The 18,769-nt window shown below is 45.4% G+C and overlaps 2 protein-coding genes across 12 annotated transcripts in view; one reads left to right on the forward strand and one right to left on the reverse strand.

The window, feature by feature from the left end:
• The window catches only part of Ppp2r1b (protein phosphatase 2 scaffold subunit Abeta), a 34,144-nt gene extending 31,808 nt beyond the window's left edge, over positions 1-2,336 (forward strand). For 2 of the 6 annotated variants that reach the window (XR_009380238.1, XM_059267857.1), the window contains 2 exons: positions 1,146-1,265; positions 2,188-2,336. Coding sequence is in view for 4 of the 6 variants with exons in the window: in XM_059267857.1 (XP_059123840.1) it covers positions 1,146-1,265; positions 2,188-2,280 (213 nt within the window). In the remaining 2 variants the exon portion in view is untranslated. Of the gene's footprint in view, positions 1-1,125; positions 1,266-2,187 lie in introns of all 6 variants that reach the window. The other 4 variants (XM_059267859.1, XM_059267861.1, XR_009380237.1 and 1 more) reach the window with 3 other exon arrangements.
• Positions 2,337-2,910: 574 nt separating this feature from the next.
• The window catches only part of Sik2 (salt inducible kinase 2), a 106,222-nt gene continuing 90,363 nt past the window's right edge, over positions 2,911-18,769 (reverse strand). For 2 of the 6 annotated variants that reach the window (XM_059267863.1, XM_059267868.1), the window contains exons 9-16: positions 17,284-17,448; positions 9,173-9,401; positions 8,271-8,555; positions 7,977-8,140; positions 7,189-7,299; positions 6,443-6,534; positions 5,036-5,647; positions 2,911-3,016 (exon numbers count right to left, since the gene is read on the reverse strand). In XM_059267863.1, the coding sequence (XP_059123846.1) occupies positions 2,929-3,016; positions 5,036-5,647; positions 6,443-6,534; positions 7,189-7,299; positions 7,977-8,140; positions 8,271-8,555; positions 9,173-9,401; positions 17,284-17,448 (1,746 nt within the window). In that variant the 3' untranslated portion in view covers positions 2,911-2,928. Of the gene's footprint in view, positions 3,017-3,227; positions 3,643-5,035; positions 5,648-6,442; positions 6,535-7,188; positions 7,300-7,976; positions 8,141-8,270; positions 8,556-9,172; positions 9,402-17,283; positions 17,449-18,769 lie in introns of those variants that run through there. The other 4 variants (XR_009380239.1, XM_059267865.1, XM_059267866.1 and 1 more) reach the window with 4 other exon arrangements.

The following is an 18,769-nucleotide window of genomic DNA, read 5'->3' on the forward strand; positions in this document are numbered from 1 at the left end:
GAGTTCACGATTCTCTGGGCACGATTTTCTGGGGTTGACTCTGTTGACTACATTTCCCCTTTGCAACCAGGGAGGAATCCTTTCAATATATACTTACAGAGAAAAAGCACCAGGCCACATAACTCTGAATGAGCAGACATCCTTAATTTAAGCCTAAACTTCCGCAATTTATTGGACAGCTGGATGTCCATCTGTGGTGTCTGTCTCCCCTCGTGTCTAGCGCAGTCACCTGGATGACTACACTTAAAGCCAGGCGGCTGTCAGGTGGGGGTGGGGCTGTGGGACAGGGCCTTGATGACATAGCTGTTTGCTTCTGCAAAGATGTGCTCTGAAGGGAGGGGCTGTGGGACAGGGCTCCAACACAGAAGCCCAGCCAGAAGCCAGGCGAAGGTGCTTGTCTCTGTTCCACCACTTCTGAGCTCTGTGACCTCAGTTAAGTCATGTATCCTTCGAGAGCTTTGCTCTCCTCAGCTGTGAGAACTACAGACCGTATCTCTCTAGCTACTTTCACAGAAATGATATGAGGAGTGTGAGAGCACACTTGTGAAAGTGCCTGGTCCGTTGCTGTGGAAATGGACAGGCAAGCTGAGAGGGCAGGACCTGCAAGCACCGTCCTTGGTGAAGTTGTTGGGCAGTATCCCTACCTGTCTGTCAGCCCATGCAGTCATGTCCCCAAATCTGCTCACAGGTAATGTGGACATAAGACGTGGTACAACTAGGAAGGCTGGAGTCTTCTACAATCAACTAGGCTGTTGTAACTGGGTAAAAATGGCTAACTGAGTGAGTGAGGAGATGCTGGGGATCGGATGGATGCTTTAGGGCCAAAGGACACTTTAAAGGTCATGTTTCCTTCCATTTGCCACCAAGGGCAGGGAGAAAAGCCAGGAAGGCTCTAAGTTTCTGGGCCCCCAGCCAGGGAAGGTGTGTGTGTGTGTGTGTGTGTGTGTGTGTGTGTGTGTGTAAGTTTTGAAGTGTGTTTTGTCCAGTGTTGAAACCAGGCTGATGAGACTGCTCTTTCCCCCACAAATCACTCTGAAGGTAAGTTCTGTAAAAAATTTCCAGAAGCAACAAAATGATAAAGATCCCTGCCTGGGCAATGACTCCAACTTACTACCTGTTCTCCAGTTTTTACCTTTGATGTCTAGGCACAGAGAGACCGAGTGGCTCGAGTGGCTTCCGAGGAGGCAGTAGAGGCAGCCCAGCTTAGGGGTACAAACGCAGCAAAGGTCAGCCCTGGCACAGGGGTTCTGCAACTGCCCACTGGGGTCAGTGTCATCTGTGACACTCCATACTGTCTAGAGGAGGAGGAATGGGAAAAAGTCACCTGGACTGTGAATTTTCTTTAAACCAACAGAGCTTAACTTACTGTTGATGTGAGTGTAAATGTGTAATCAGAGCAGAGAAACGCTGGCCCTCATAGATGTAAGAAACAGGCTTATTTAGAGGCTAGAGAACCCCATAGACGAAGGAGGGCCCACTGGGTCCCCATGTCCTGAGCTGCTGGCACTCTTGGGGCCCTAGAAGCTGCTACTTTTTGGGTTCCTTCAGTTTCTGGCTCATCACCTTGTCACCTTCCAGCAGAGAACACTCCCTTTTCCCCAGTCCTAGTACCCTTCCCTGCCTTAGGTATAATGGCTCCTGGGGTACAGGTAGAGGCCTGTGATGAGTCCTTGCTGAGTGCCCTAGTACTGGAGTTCTGGGGCAGGGCAGAGGGTATGGCTCCACAGGCTGGGTGGTACTGGGGGTATGGGGCGAGGGCCCTGTAACAATGCAGACTCAACTAAACACATTTGGAGGGAACATGGCAGGCAAAGGCTTAAGTCCTACCTCCCCAACACCAGGCCAGGATTTAAACACTTCTGATCTTGATGTCTGAGATAGAGGGACCTTGGCCTTCTTTTTCCTAGGATGTAAAGCGAAAGGAAGGGCTTTGCTCAGACCAGCTCTACATCAGTCTCAAAGGCTTTTCCTGGGGCCTCACTATCTCCCATTGGGTAGATTCTGGAGGGTGGTGGGCATAGAACTGCCCTGTCTTTGCTCCCAAGGTGGTGGGAAGGCAGTCTAGACAGGCCAAGTCAGGGCAGGGTGAGGGTTGGTGCTGGTCAGGCAGCTTCCTGGGAATAGAGGAGGGGGACCCCACAACCCATGGTCTTCCTGTTGTATTAACACCCTCTGTTTGCCTTACAGGGACCAGCATGTCAGTTGCATGTAAATACTAGAGATACACTTGCACAACTGGAGACTGCAGAACTAATGCATTTCCCCCAAAGCAGAGAGTGATACCCTGGGGAACAAAAGCCCATAACCAAAAATAAAAAAGTACCACACAGATTGCACTTTTTGCCGAATGAAAATTTTACCTCATGTTTGAATCTCCAGTCTCTTCGGAGAGGCTGGTCTACAACGTAACAAAGCTAAGGGTTACTATACAGTAGTGTACACACTGCTGATGTGAAATGACAGGGGAGCACGTCAGTATTTCAAAGCTGCCTCTCAGCAAGAGTGGGCCTAAGCCTTCTTAGTGTTACTTTAGTACTTGTGAGGAGAAACGGCTTGGAAGCTTCCACGGTCACTAGTTAGGGGACAGCAACAGAAACAATCCGATGAGCTGACCACCAGGGCTCCTCTGCTCTTACCAGCTCCATCTCGGGAAATAAGGGTAGCCATGGAATTAGGGGTTTCTACTTGGAAGGAGTGAGAAGAGTGACCCGGAGCTGACGACGGGATCCAGCAGGATGGTTGGTGTTCTTCACCAGGCGACTGTCCTCCCTCCGCTCTGAGTGTCAGCGCCTACCAGGCTGGCTGTTGACGGGGGGCTCCCGGCTCTCTCTGCAGCCTCGAACCTTCTGACAGCCTCTCCGCAGCCCTCATCTGTCGCCTAACTGTCCTGCCATAGCTGCATAGCCCTCATCTCCTGGGCTGAGCAGCTCACAGCCCTGTTGGGGGGCAGGGGTTTATGCCAATCTGTAGCGGTGCTGTTCCTGCAGTCCTGAAATGAGCGGCCCCCATTTTCAATCTGGAAGGCATTTTCATTTCGTCAATATTACAGCGCTTCTGCAGTATATTTTGGGAAAACATCCTCCTCCAGTCTAAACAAATCAGGCCCCGTTTTATAGCTGGCTTATGTTGCAAAGCTTTAAAACGTATTAGAGATCTTAATGAAATGATCTCTCAAATGAAATGATGTTCTTTATCTCACAAAATCATCGATTTTAAGCATGAGGAGGAACAGAATCAATAAAGAAACACAATTTATCATCCTTACTGGATTTTCAGTTATTAAATCACAAAAATGACAGTCCCTCCTGCTATCCATTCCTGCTGACACCCACAGCCCAATTCCAAGCAGAGCGCGTTTGCAAAGCAGCCTGGCACCAGTGGGGCCCAACAACTACAGTCTCTGGCCAGCCTCAAAGACACTGGAATCACCGCCACGGGCAGGGCTGGGCTGGTGGCCAGGATGGCTCTCCGTAGACTTCCCATGCCTAGTCTTCCCTTGCCTGCCTGGACACTTACTACAGAGAGGAAAGGCAACTTATAGGTGTTTCTAGATGCAGCATCAGTGCAGTAGCTCTCTCTTCTTGTGCTTTAAGGAAGACGCTTTGTGCTTAGTGAATTCATCTGCTGATAGGACAAGCCACTCTAAAGAATAGAAATTATAATTTTATAAATAATACTGAGTTTGTAACACCTAGAGGTCACTGTGCAAATGACAGACTACTAATTACTTCTCGCTATCTACTGACTAGCTATAGCATCCACTTTTCAGTTCCTTTGATGACTGAATTCAAGGGTTAAGCTTTTCTAGTATATGGCTAACACATCTGTGGTTCTTTGAATATTGCTATAATACTTGAACAGTTCACACAAATCAAAGCCTTAAGGAAATGAAGACTTCTGATTCCCACCTGGTGGAAACACACTGAAGTGACTTTGGATTCAGCAAGGCCATAAACGGAAAACTTGGTTTTTAGAGAAAAGGGAGGTGGACAAGGTGGGGAAGGCACAGCACTACCACTCACTTCACAGGGGCCAGGAAAGTCCAGTTTTGTGTACCCTTAAAAACGTTAAACCCTACACGAAATTACCAACCAGATGTGCAAAGCTCCACAGCTCCTAACAACAGAGTGGAGAGCCAGAGGGATTACTACAGTGTAGCATAGACAGCAGGTCTCTGGAGACTGCAGCCTGTGCAGGAAGAGCCTGGCTTCCCGGCTCAGGGCCCGACTTCCTGGTGCTTTCTGATTTCTGCTTCCGCCTCCACTGGGACCGGCTCCTGTTGTCTCTACAGGTGAGAGCTCTGGAGCCCTGAGTACTTTCACACTCGGCCCCCAGGGGTATTACCACATGCCCCCAGGGTACTTTTGAAAAGGCATTACCACATGCTCCCAGAAAGAGGACGGCAAGGGTTCAGGGTCACTGTCAGCTGCTACTTGGTGTCTCTGAGACACACACACCTCAGGCTCCACTGTGTGTGACGGTCTTGAGGACACCCTGCACCAAGAACTTAGGACTCTGTGACAACGCACAGCTTTCCTCTCCTCCCTGTGCACTGGGTTTCATGACGTATTCTCAACATGCACTGAAGCACTTTGCTGTTGCTTGGCTTTAGTGAAATATACTGCCTTTTCTTTTTCCCTGTGTGTATATATGCAACATATACATTTCTCCTACTTTTACCAAGGCTTTCCTCGGACATGAGCGGGTGCAAACCTGGGTCTGTGTTGTCATTCTACACAAACATTTGTTGGTCCCCCGTGAGAGCTTGTTCCACTTCATCTACGGGCATGCGCTTCAGCTCCCAACTATGGTCTAGCCCTTGCCACAGACAGTTTTGTGGTGGGACAGAGCCGAGAGGAACATCTACCCTAGTCAAATCCTGATTCCAGTTGGGAAACTTGATTTTTCCCCATTAGGGAAAAGGGGGGAAAAAATCAGCTTTACATGTACAGGGCTGGAATAAAAATATAAACAGAGTCTGCCTTCACTAGAGCCACCTTACTTCCTGTGCTGAGATTAATTCACCAGGACATACCCATTGTGTTGTGGATCCACAGCTTCTAGCATTTCACAATCAAAGAGTCCAGGGAGCTCAGAGAGGGCCAGTGGGTCGTAGCTGGATGGAGTCTCCGGAAGTCCTGAGCTCCTGGGACAGTCCGCGCCTGTGAGGTTGCCCTGCTGGGCTCCATCCACCGGATAGTGACAGGGAGCAGGATAGTCTGGTGCAGAAGAGGTGGTGCTTGGTAGCTCACAAGTCTGATAGGAGAACTGTAACGGGGCTGGAGCAGCTCCTGGCTGCTGAGGTGGAGGAGGAGGGGGTGGTGGGGGTGGCTGCTGCAATTGTGAGGGTAAGGGATGGGGAGCCCGGGGGCTGGGTGCGGAGGGCAGGGGCTGCAACTGCATCTCCCGGTACTGGCTGAGGAAAGGGCTAAATTGCATCTGCTCAGAAGAGGGCTCAAGGACTGGGCTCAGGGGCTGGCTTAGGCTGAATGGTGGGGGCTGCTGGGATGGCGGTGGAGTCTCCTGGTGGGGAAGAGCCAGCTGCTGACGTGGTCGAGGGTAGGAGGAGCTCTCTGCTATCTGCATCTGATTAAAATATGCTTGCAGCTGAGACTGCTTCTGGAGGAAGAGTCGCTTCTGTTGGAGCCTAAATTGGTAACACCAAAAGAGCATTTTACATCTCAAGTGAATGGAATGTCAATGTAAATTCAATACCAGGCAGGCATTAACTTCACCTCTTTTTTTCTTTTCTGTTTTATTTCTGAGAATCTTCTATATAGTCCAGACTGGCCTCAAACTTGTGACCTTCCTGACCTAGTCTCTTCAGTGCTAGGAATTCCAGGCATACACCAGCACACCTGACACCCTCATCTGCCATCTCTCTCTTTCCCATGCAAAGGGGGAAATCAGAGTAAGAATTCACCACTGTGGGTTTGCCCCTATTTGACTGGCCTCTGAGGTAAAGGAGTACTAATGCATTTTCTCTCAATTTTCTCCCTCTAGAGAGGCTAATTACTCATGAAGATTGCTCAGAAAAAGATAACGTCTTGGCCTCTGTGAGTGTCCAGGTAGGGTGATGATTAGGTCAATTTTACCTTGGCCACGCAGCTTCTACTGGTTGGAGCAGCAGGCATGACCACTACCAAGGGGAAAGCCTCATCAGTGTGACCGACTGCTTCGGGCCACTGCTTCTGAAATCTTAGAGCTGAGCATAGCCCAGAGAAACACAAAGACATGGCAAAGTGCATAGAGGGTGGCGGTCGCCTGACAGACTTATACTCTAGGATTCTCAACCGCCTCATTGACACCATGCCTGATTAGAAAAGGACCTGGTACCAGTGCATGGGCCTAGGAGAAGCAGCTAGAATGGAAAGGACAATACACCAGCCTTCTCCAGGCTGCCATGGAAACAAGTGACTTTACTGGCCCAAGACTTCCTTACCTATGTTCCTGTAGCTGCTGTTCCAGGCTTCGAGGTGGTTCTTTACAATATATTGGACAAGTATTCTGGGCCTTTGGCAGAAGATTGGGCTTCTGGAAGATCAGAAAAGCAACAAGAGTCTAACCATATGCTATCAGTTGGATGCCTGTCTGGCCAGTATATCCAGAGTGAAGGCACTGACCCTCTTTCACTAAGACCTGGAAGAGCATCAGGTGCCAGGTCTCAGCATCTGGTTCTGGCCTACTTGTTCACTAAGACCCTGGAAGAGCATCATCAGGTCAGCAGGCCTCAGGATCTGGTTCTGGCCTACTTGTTCTCCACTTGTGAAATTCCTCCAGGACAGGGAGGTCCATGGAGAACAATGAGAAACCAGACTTAGTTCTTGACAGGAAGCCCCAGTGCCTGCTGGGTGATTCGTTCTGAATGGGATCCATGTCATATCATTTCTTAGGCTCTTCATGCACCCGTGTAGACGGCTCTGTTAGCATTTTGTAGATTAGTGATCCCATCTTATTATTCACAAATATAAAATTAGAAACAAGCCAGGCTTCTCTCTTTTAGTACTCAGTGGCATATCCTTTCCTACTACCAATACAGGGCATAAAACTAAGTCTGAACATGTTTCTAGAAACTACTAATGTAGGGTTAAATCTACCTGCCTATAAGGAATAAAGCAGTAACCTTAAATAATGCAAAACAGGTTTCTGTGACAAAGTGAGCTGAACTAAGAGTGCTAAGGAGCCCACCTGGAGTCGATGCTGTAGGTACTGGGTTTCTAAGCTCTGCTGTGGAGAAAGTTGAGGATGCATGCTGGCAGAGAGTGTGGAGACACCTTCCTGCTGCTGAGAGACTTCCTCCTAAGGATCAAGGCAGTGGACATTACAATTTTTATGTGAGAAAGTTTCAATTCATAGTTTAAGCACCTTTGAAATGACTGAGTGAAATCTGGTTCCACATGACCTAATACCCAAAAAAGGTTTTACCTAACTAGTAAGTTGAAGGCCACTTTTCAGAGAGTCTATACCAAGTTAATAACTCAACTATTACCTAGTCAGTATTAGAATTAGAACAAAAGCACCTGCGTGGTATCACAAGAAGGCGCTTACCTATACGTGGGCCCTGAACACTGGCTCAAGAATAGCGACGTTTGTTGTTTTTTTAATGTGATGAATCTTCATACGCAGTAGTGATTTCACATCAAAAGTAGTGGCAAGGAGCTTCTCATTTGGTTGATGTTCATCATCATCATGTGTGTGTGTGTTTGGGGGGGTGGCGTCAAGGGAGACTGAGTCATCCATCTATAATCTGCCTGCTTTGGGAACCCAAACTGGACTGAGCCTCTAGGCCTCTGTCTGGTGCTGAGTACCTGGGAGCAGCATGGTTGGGCTGAAGCTGTTAGTGACAGCAGCAAGAACACCTGAGACCTGGGGCTTTCCCATAAAGCCAGCCTAGTTAGGACTAGAAGAAAGCTCTCTAACTGAGAACCACACATCTGCAGGACGAATGTGCTGTTGGGAAGAGCCTGTACACTCACCTGAGGGCAGCTGCTAGAGAGGTCTTGGAGCTGAGGAGCAGCTGATGTTAAGTTAGGGTCCGCCTCTGGCCCTATTTGTTCATAGAGCAACTGTACTTTGTTCAACTCCAGAATTCCTTTGGTTCTAGCAAGATTCTGAAGATGTTGTCTAAACGCTACAATTCCTGCAAAGTACAAACATCAGTTTAAGAAGCAAAATAGGCCTTTTGGTTATCATACATTCACACTAGCAAGGCAACATCCTCTTCCATACCTCTGACTGAAGTTTTCAAAGCCAGAAAAGAAAGCACTCACCTTGGGTAAGGGAAGTGTCTGATGCTCTGCGGCCTTCTCGGAAGCTCACAGGGGACCGATTGTGGACCTCACGTTTCTGTGAGCTTAGAGCCTGCATGGCTGGGTTGGTAGGTCTGAGGCTTATGAAAGGAGATGTCATACGGGGTGAAGGCTGATTAGCTAACATGATGTCCTTCAGGGAAGGGCTGTCTTCCAGAAAGTTCATGTCCCTCTGAGCAGACCCCATATCGTACTCAGAGTCCACACTGTCAAGGGAGGGGTTGTCACTCATAGAGAAAATTTTCCCTGTAGAAGAAAATAAAATAGATATTACCCAAACCAATAGCATCTTCTTTAAACACGCTAACAGAAAGCAAGACAAAATGGCAGGCTCTAATCCTGATAGCCGCGTCTTTCAGGATGGGCAAGAGGACTGGAGTACTCACAAGTCTGGAAAACAGAAAACTCACCTAAAAGATAAGTTCTTTTCAGGGCTGGGAATCCTAAGTGTAATTCAGGGGCAGAGGAGTTGCCTAACGTGCTCTCCAGCACCACAAACAATCCCCCAACTTTCCACAATGCTTTTACTGGTTAGTTTAAGCATCTTCAAAATTGGTAAGGAAAACCTTATGGAAACTATAGCCAAAAGATCTTGGCCTCGAAGAGAGCCATAATCCCTTATGAAGCACACCGTATCCAAGGCATCCTGGAGTGGAGGGAGTCAACTCAGAGACATTGCTTTTTAATCTCTGTCAGCTGTTGAGTAGACTTAATCCACAGAGTCCATGGATCTGCTCCATAAAGGAAGGAGAGCTGCATGAAATTCCAGAACTTGGTGAGAATGGCCGCTATTTCTTGATGCCTGAAGTATGGAATGGAATGATGCTGTAAGGGTTTAACTTGGTGCTTCTCTGATACCATACCTGCCCCAGGCATCACAACCAATTGGTTAGTCACTTCTGACAGAGTGTGCCGTCGCTGCCCACTCCGTGTGGCCTGGAAAGCTTCAAAGGCCTGACTGGGATCTTCCTCGGCCTCTCCTTCTGTCTCTAATCCTTCATCAATGGAGGTCTCCATCATATTGCTGGGCAGTGACTGGCATCCCTTCCTCACCAGGACAGGGGGCACAGGGTCAAGCAGACAGCCATTCACCTGTCATTAAGAGAGGAAGCTCAGTTGCTGCTCTGCTGAGGGACACCCACAGCAGAAAAACAGGCCAAGACTTAATTCAGGCAAGTAAGAAATAAAGTAAAATATTCCAGTGTATGCATTTACTCCCAATGGCAGCACAGACATTAGAAATGAAGGCGCGTCAACTAGAGTGCTCAGAGACAGAAGCCCCCGAGGACCCAAATTGGCACTGCCACCCAGGTCACTTTGAGTCATTGTGACAATAACCACTTTTTCAGTGGTTTCCAGATGAATAGGATGTGTTGGCTTGAGGCTTACCAGTCATTATTATTTTTTTAAATAAGGAAAACAGAAGAAAAAGGTGAACTTCTTTTCACTTCTAGAGCAAATGTCTTATAGCTGAGAGAGAACAGTCACTGACATTCTAACTTTCAACCACAAAACATACTGGTTCTGGGTATACTTTTATATTCATAACTTAAGTACTCAACTATTTGATATTTTGTTTTTAAACTGGTTCTAAAGTGCCTGAGGAGTGGAAAGTAAGAATTTGTTGTAGACAGACAGATACCACAAAAAGGATTGAAAAAAATTCAAATGGCAAACAGCCAAAACCTTCCATTATAGAATAACAAATGACTCACAGCTCAAAATTCCAGCAGAGGTTAATCAGCCCCAGTGCACGGACTCCTCACCCACTAGCAGTTCACACAACGTCTATGGTGCCTGTCTCATAGGGAGAGCTCGGCACAGATCCTGAATGAGCACACTGCCTTCCCACACAGTTGCCAAGCAAACCACCTAATGGCCAGCCAAAGAGCACACAAAGGAGAGCTGTGGTTTCGAGTTCTGGCTGGTAAAAGCCCCAAAGAACAGGCAATTATTTACCTCATTACTTTAACTATTCCCCTGTGGAAATCAATCCGCTTTCTCCTAGGAATAGCTGCTCAGGAGCAGCCAGCAAAGGAGTCAGTTCTCTGTGGTACTTTCAGTTGGAACACACTGGGTAGAGCTATTGTTTCCACTGAAGCAGGGGCAGCTCCTATCTGTGAGAAGTGACGTGGGACTGCTCTGGGCAGTCAACGAAGGCATTGCAAGGCCCTTTTTTTGGAGAGGGAGAGGGTGACTCAGAGCTTTGTCTGTTTGGAGGAGCTGATTGCACAAGCATCTGGGCTAGAGTCTTCATGATGGTAAGGTAGCTGATACGTGGCCGATGCTTTCTCCCCAGACCACACAATTCTCCCACGGCACAGAAGATGGGAAATCTGCAATCTGGCCAGCAGCTGTCATTCTCTTCCTGGCCCAGGCCAGATACATGTCTCCTTTGTATTTAATAGTTTTCTTACAGGAAAGAATGGCCAACAACTCTTATTCTAGGCTCCTTAGTTGTCCACTGTCAGCTTGCTAAGGCTCTCAAGACCTTTTAAAGCAATTACTCCTGAGCACACTTATATGTGCAGTCTTTGTCAAATGCCCCTCCCACCCCCTGTGGTGTAAGCAGTATGAGCAAGCTCTTTATTTCCCTCAGCACAGAAGTCACCTTGTCCTAAGTTAGTCAAACCAGCCAGCTCCCTGTGAATTTATAATCTTGTAAACTTATCGTCTCATCTAAACCACAAGAGGAATTATGTCTGAATAAAGTCTCTTCCAGGTATACAGCAGTGGTTGAATTTTTCACTGATCTGACTTTTCATCTGGGGACAGTTAGAAAAACAACACTTGGGGGCTGGAGAATCTGTAAGAAAGCCCATGGGGTGGCTCAGGGTCAACACGGGTGAGCACCTTTGGCCACAAGGTTTCCTGAAGCAGCTGACCATCATGCTTAGCTAGGGTTTCTATTGCTGTGGTAAAACACCAAAAGTAACTTGGGAGGAAAGGATTATTTGGCTTCCATATCCCAGGGCACAGTCCACTGAGGGAAGCCAGGGCAGGAACCTAAAGGCAGGAAGTGAAGCAGAGGCCACAGTGGATGTTTTGCTTGCTGGTTTGCTCCCATGGCCTGCTCAGCCTGCTTTCTTATAACATCCAGCTACCTGCCCAGGGTGGGACAGCCTCCAGTGAGCTGGGCCCTCCTCCATCAATCATTAATAAGAAAATGTTCCACAGGTCAATCTGGTGCGGGCATTTCTCAACTGAGGTTCCCTCTTACCAAATGACTTGACCTTGTGTCAAGTTGACAAAAAACTAACCAGGACAGCACCCATCCAATTTACCCAGTGACTTGACAGTAAGAGAATCCAGGTAAGGTTTCCCCTTCAGTGTATTTCACTGTCGTCCTGTGAGGAAGAAGGACTGAGAATTCACACTTCTAAGCCCCTTAACCATCTACTAGATATATAAGGATGTATGACTAAAATGTGGGCTAATCTACATAAATTACATAAGCTTCGAGAAGTAAGAATTTATGCTCTAGAAATACTTTAGACAGAGTAAATGACAGGTTATCAAGACGTGGGCAAAATGTAACCCTTTGTCTTTCAGAGATCTCATATGCACTAGATGACACACGTCCAGCAGTCAGAGCCCTCAGAGGCCCCAGCACTGACTCAAAGTCCCTGAGCCTACCTCTCTAAATTCCTATGTTGGCCTTAATTCCCAAAGTGACTGTACTTGGAGATGGGGCCTGTGAGCGAGGGAAGCCCTGACCCAATAGGATTAGTATCTTTCTACGACAAGACACATGGAGGGCTGCAGAGAAGACAGAGCAGCAGCTAAGCTGGACATTACTGCTCTGCAGATGATCCAAGTTTGGTTCCTTGACTCATGTCAAGAGGCTCACAACTGCCTGTAACTCCAACTCTAGGGAATCTGACACCTCTGACCTCCGTGGGCACCAACACTCCTGTGCACACCCCCCCAGAGACACATCCTCATAATTAAAAGAAGAAAGGACACACGAAGCCAGGCATGGTGGTGCACACCTCTAGTCCCAGCACTCAGGAGGCCAAGGCAGGGGGTTACGTGTCTGAGGCTAGTCTGAGTGTCACAGTGAGACCCTGTCTCAAAAACAGTGAAAAAGAACAGACGTCAGAGAGCTGTTCTCAGCTGCCCCTGGGTGCACAGGAAAAGCTATGTGATGTCTCAAGACAGAGTGGGAAGGGGGCCGTCTAAAGAACAGGAGGGAGACTTCATCAGAAACAGGACCAGCTGGAACTAACACTATCATGCCCTCTGGCCTCCAGAACTCCAAGGAACAAACTTTCTGTTGTTTAAGCTCCTTAGCCTATGGTATTTTGTAGGCAGGTGAGTAGGTTCATACAGTTCACCAAGCATATTACAAGCCATGAGTCTGGGGCAGAGAAATGGACCTTACTGAATTGCATTCCATGTGTCTGGCAAATGTAGCACATGTTGAGCAGGTGCTGTAGGCTCAAACCTGAACTTGATCATTTGCAAGTTAGGTGCTTAGGCTCTAACCAAGCTCTGTTTTTGTTTTTGTTTTTTTTCCTCTTGTAAAATAGTTGTAAAGTTGTTTTGAGAATCAACTAACATAATTTAGAAAAAATATAGTTCCTTTATAATACACTTTGTTGTTTTTTTTTAACAAAGGGGAGTGCTTTTCAATAAGAAAGTATAAGAATAAAACTACAACACTTAAAAACACACACACATTTTTTTCCTGCCTTGAGGCACATTACACAGGTGAAGAAGGAAAGAAAGGGATCACAACAATGCTAGAAAACTCCTTTAAAGACGCTGCTTTGCTATGGAGCCCCGAGCGCCTCTGTACTTCTGTCCTCTTGCCTCCTTCTACTCAGTGCTGGTTATATGTGCACTCATACTTGGCTTAGAAATGTATTCTTAAATAATATGGCATAAAAATTAAAGACCTGTACATAAAATTATCTACCATAAGTCGATTTAAGGATGCAAGAAAAAGCTGTGTTCAAAAGGGGTGTTTTGTTGTGGAATATTACATTAACTAGGCAAACATGTGCTACATTTGTTTATGCTGTGGAATATTACTTTAACTATGTGAAGATGTGTTGCATTTGTTTGTGCTGCATGTGTTTAATTATGTAAAGATGTGTTGCATTTGTTTCACCTTGCCTGCCTAAGGTACCTGATTGGGCTAATAAAGAGCTGAATGGTCAATAGCTGGGCAGGAGAGGGACAGGTGGGGCTGGTGAGCAGAGAGAATAAACAGGAGGAGAAATCTAGGCTCAAGTAGAAAAAGAGGGAAGGAGGAGAGAAGAGAGTGAGGGAGAATAGGAGGGACACACCCAGGGCCAGAAGCCAGGCAGTTGTCAGCCAGCCAGACATGAGAAGCAGGAAAGTGATATGTACAGAAAGAAAGGTAAAGAGCCCTGAGGCAAAACGTAGATGAAGAGAAACAGGTTAAGTTATAAGAGCTAGCAAGGAGTGAGCCTAAGCTAAGGCTGAGCATTCACAACTAATAAGAAATCTCCACGTCATGATTTGGGAGCTGGTTGGTGGCCCAAAAGCAAAAGCCTACTACAGCATTTAGTTAAAGAAAGAGATGTATAAAGCAATGGATCACATAATTGCTAAGGCTTATGCCTGCAAAGACTACGTCACGACTGGGAAAAATTCTCATATTGTTAGATACAAAAGATAACAAAATTACACATAATAGAGAATAATTTTAAGAGTCTTCCCATCCAGTAAGCCTTATTCCGTACCCACCAATTTATAGTATGACATCAAATAGGCTATCTTTGAGTAGTGAGATTATAGCTCAATTAATTTTATCTTCATTCTCTTCATATTGTCATGCATGATTATGACAGTTTTATTTTTGTTTTTATTTCAAATTACGATTTAAAATTTTAAATTCAGAAGCGAAAGTGAAATTTCTCCCAAAGCCGCTAGAGGTTAACACTACTACGATTCTGGTGCGTCTGCCTTTCCGACCTTCTCTCACGTCTGCCACTTTCATGATGCAGAGTATTAAGGTGCAATTGGACACGGGATGCCTCCACCACACTTGCATTTTCAGGGTTTATTTTACAGGTTTCTTGTCAACCAGCTAGTGAAGGTGTGAACTTGGAAATCTTTTTATTATAGTCCCTAACAGTGTTACAAATGGACTGAACTGTGTGTGCATGGGAGGGTTACTCTACAGTTTGCGCAACTGTCTTCCCTCTATGGCCCTACGTCCTTAGGGATTCAGTTACTTCTCAGAAAGACACCTTCCCTCCTGCCCTAGAAACTGCAAGTCCAAGTTTCAAGACAGACTCCTTAAGAGATTTTCCTAACAATTAAGGGAAGGAGAGGTGATGTTTTTAAATGAGTACTAGTCCTTGACTGCAAGCAGAAATGGAGTTATCAATACATACAGCTATGATGTATCTTTCAGAAAACAGCTGGGTTATAGCGAATGTATATGAAGCAATATGAACAAAGGAACTGAAAGGTTCTTTTGTGTGTGCCTCAAAGAAAGAGATAGTTGGAAGGACATAATAAAACAATTCACAGTAAGTCCTGTGGATGTTTATGGCCTGTCTGAATTTCAGGGTGGAATTGCCAGTGTGGGGGCCAGTTCCAGTTTGACACTCTTATTCCTATAAATGAGAATATACCATCTAGCAACTGTCTATATCTTTTGCAAAACCATTCATTTCCTGTCTGTTTCCTAGTAACTGTAACAATCACAAGCTTTAAAAATAGCTTGCCCTATATATTATAGCAGACAGTGCCCAATCTGTGTTTTGGGCCTGGTGCCCTTACCGACAAGACTTCAACACACTGCATTTTAATTTCTTCAAGAGAATTAGATCTTAAAAATGAATTATGCTGCCCTAATTAATGTCTAAATGCTGAGCATGAATGTATCCCTAATGTTTAATGCTAAGCAAACAAAGCCATGGAAAACAGACTGTCTACAGGAAGCAGACTCATCTTTAGGGCTGGACAGTAACTATTCCTGTTCAGCAAGTTGGCTTAACACCTGCTCTGACAGTCTGGCATGGGGCTGCCACTGCCACTGTGCTCCAGCTAGGCTCATGCAACTTATGAATCTGCCTGACATCCAGAGGTCTCAACTAAATGGCATTTCCTATCCCATCTGTCTAGGCTCAAAACCTTTCCGTAGGCTTGGAATTCTACCCTTTCAATACCATTGCTACGATCCCCTCATCTCACATTTCATAGTCTTTCCCATATTTCAGGTCCTGCATCATCTTCCTCCTGGACCCATGCTTACCCTCCCATTTTTTTTGTTCCCGAGCCTGTGCCTGCTAGAGAATCATTCAGGCAAAATTTCCAAGAACAGGATGCATGTAGTGTTTCCTTGCTCAGAAGTGTCTGACTATCACACCAGCTGTCTCACCTGATACTTCCCCACATTCCACACCTAGAACACTGCCTAGAGACCTGAATTGTTTGCTTGTCATTCAAAACTAACACATACACCTTTACTTCTATAGTTTCCCTTTACATGTCCTTTCCCTCAACCTGAACCACTGCTCTGATTTAGATGAACCTGATTACCTAGAGGTTGCTTTTGAACACTTCTTCCCTTCACTGAAGATATTCCATCCTAGTTTCCAGACATGTGGATTCTACTCTACTTTGTAGCTCCAGCTCTGATAGTTACCCCAATTTTCCTGATCAAGTACAAAAATCAAATCCCCCTGACTCTTTCTTTTCTTCTTCTTCTTTTTGTTTTGTTTTGTTTTGTTTTGTTTTTTGAGACAGGGTTTCTCTGTGTAGTTTTGATGCCTGTCTTAGATCTTGCTCTGTAGACCAGGCTGGCCTTGAACTCACAGAGATCTGCCTGGCTCTGCCTCCCTGCCTTTTTTCTAGGTTCACTTTGACTTACATCTCATTATGTGACATGTTATCAATTTATTCAGCAGCTGGCATGTTGTGTTTTTTTTTTTTTTTTTTTTTTTTTTTTTTTTTTTTTTTGGTTTTTCGAGACAGGGTTTCTCTGTGTAGCTTTGCGCCTTTCCTGGAACTCACTTGGTAGCCCAGGCTGGCCTCGAACTCACAGAGATCTGCCTGGCTCTGCCTCCCGAGTGCTGGGATTAAAGGCGTGCGCCACCACCGCCCGGCTGGAATGTTGTTTTAGTTCCATATAATATTCTTTTTGTTAGACCACAGTCTAGCAGGCTGTTAAGCAAGTTCATGTCTGATTCATGTTTTTATTACCTAAAGAGGCTTTTAAAACATGGGAAATTTAAAATCTACCCTAAACTACATAGATTATCTTACTTAATTCTCAAAACAGTCTCCGAAAACAGGTATCCTTGTTTTATACAGAGGAAAGTAAAAGCCACCTTGCCCAAATTCACATAGCTCAGTAAAAAGCAGTTTAACACCCCCCAAGACCTATATTCCTTTATGACACTGTTTCCTATTAATATGATCACATAACGTATAGCACTTGGTACTGAGTATGTACCACTTATATTAGAAGTCAGAAACAATTCATCGCATGAAAGAAGCAGTCATCTTCCATTTCCTAACAGCCAATTTTATACAACACACAAAATACAGAGTAAATTCTTTAAGCATGCCCAAGCTGAACCAAAAAGGATGTTTACTTAGTCAAAAAGATATCCTATCGCTTTGTATTTACAGTTTGCTGTGCAGAAGAGAGGCAACAATAACGAAGTCTAATTCAGCACAACAGGTGACTTTTTGTTTTTAAAATCATAATTTGTTAAGTCAACCAACCTACCTACCCACCCATCCACTCATGCACCCAAACACTTACGAGGAATCTTAAACTTGGGAAAGAAGAGGAACTGGTTAGGAAAAAGTAGAGGGCTTATGTGTCTTGAGAGTTGTAATTTAATTGATGAGAGCTGATCTTTGAACATTTTAATAAGGTTCTTCACCAAAGCAACATGCAGCGAAAGCACACTACAATATTGTACACCACACTGAAGTCTGCAGCCACTGCACGCATCTCAAGCACACCAGCCGTATGTACCTTGGGAGTATCCACACACTCTTCCTCCATAAAGGCAGCTTCTGCTTGACAGCTGGATGTTGGAAATGAAAAGGCCTCCACATTGGCTGCCTGTGGGAGGAGGGTAGATCGCATCAGTCTCACGTTCGGTGAGTGCAAGGTCACTGGGAGCCCCACAGTTTGTGCCTGAAAATGTGTCAAGAACAGACAGTGCGGGAACATTATTACTTACTCTGGACACATCAACACCGCTCTTAGAACTAAGTAAGTCTTCCTGAGGCAATTCAAAGATAAAGTGTTATTCACTGGAACTCCAGAAAAGACTTGATTGTGTGTGTATGTATGTGTGCATGCACATGCATGGTAAGCACTGAATTTAAGTCTCAATAATCAGACACTCTGAAATAAATTGTACAGAATGTTTCCTGTCTTATAATGAGAGTTATACCTTTCACACACGCAACAAGATAGCCTTTGTAAGGAATCAAAGAATGATCTTTGTCTTGATTCAATAAACTTCTATTTTTTTCTTTCTTTAAATATACTAACTGAAAGATAAAAAAAGAAATCGCCTAGCCTATAGAAACTCAACAATGAACCAAGGCCAGATATACACAAGCCCCACAGCTAGCTATAAAGAAGGTACATGAAGTAATTGTCTTTTCCTACTTCTCCTCCCTGTGAGAAGAGGAAGAAGAGAGAAACAGTTACTCAGTGTGACAGGAAGGTCCCCTTCCTTTGATAAGATGCAATCTGAATACAGCCTGCTGGAGCAATAGGAGAAATGCTTATTGCCAGAGTCCTCTTCCTGAAACCAGCCTGCTACACAGAGCTCTGGGTCCATTTCTGTTCTTCTCTCCTGTCAACTTGGGCCTACTGTTTCTACCTCTTACATGCTGGGGTTATAGGCATGTGCTACCGCCACCCTTGGCTTCAGTCCATTCTTCTGTCTCCTTTGGTAAGTGCTTTAAGTAAACAAGGATCACACTCTTATTAAAAAAAAAAATCATTTAAGAGTCTCTCCTTTTGACAACTGGCAATGACTGATTTTACTGCTGAAGGTCCTGGATGGTCCTTCTATCCACCGCCCTTAAGAACTGGCAGAATCATTTCTTAGATATATCTTGAACATAATAGACACTGTGAAACATCCAAGGGGACAATCATCATACCAGATTCTAACAGGAGAGGAACAGCCTCTCTTTTCCCTGTACAGTTACAAGGGATATAGGATGGTGACTTCTAAATTCAGACAAACAAAAGCACAAGACTGTATGAAATTCTATTTTTTTCCAAGGTTTGGGCTTGACTGGTGGTTCTATCATTTCCTATTGTACAATGACTTTAATCAGGCAATCTAGCTTTCTCTGAATCTTTTTTAACCCTGTGAAGATAGGGTAACACCTCAGCTTAGCAACGTTAATTTCTCTGTCCCTTCCAGTCTTAAAATGACCCCGGCGGACAAAGCAACCAGACAGGAAGATGGATGAAGTTCTGGTCTCAGTCA

The sequence above is a fragment of the Peromyscus eremicus genome, chromosome 7 (assembly GCF_949786415.1).
Source record: "Peromyscus eremicus chromosome 7, PerEre_H2_v1, whole genome shotgun sequence".
NCBI classification, from domain to species: domain Eukaryota; kingdom Metazoa; phylum Chordata; class Mammalia; order Rodentia; family Cricetidae; genus Peromyscus; species Peromyscus eremicus.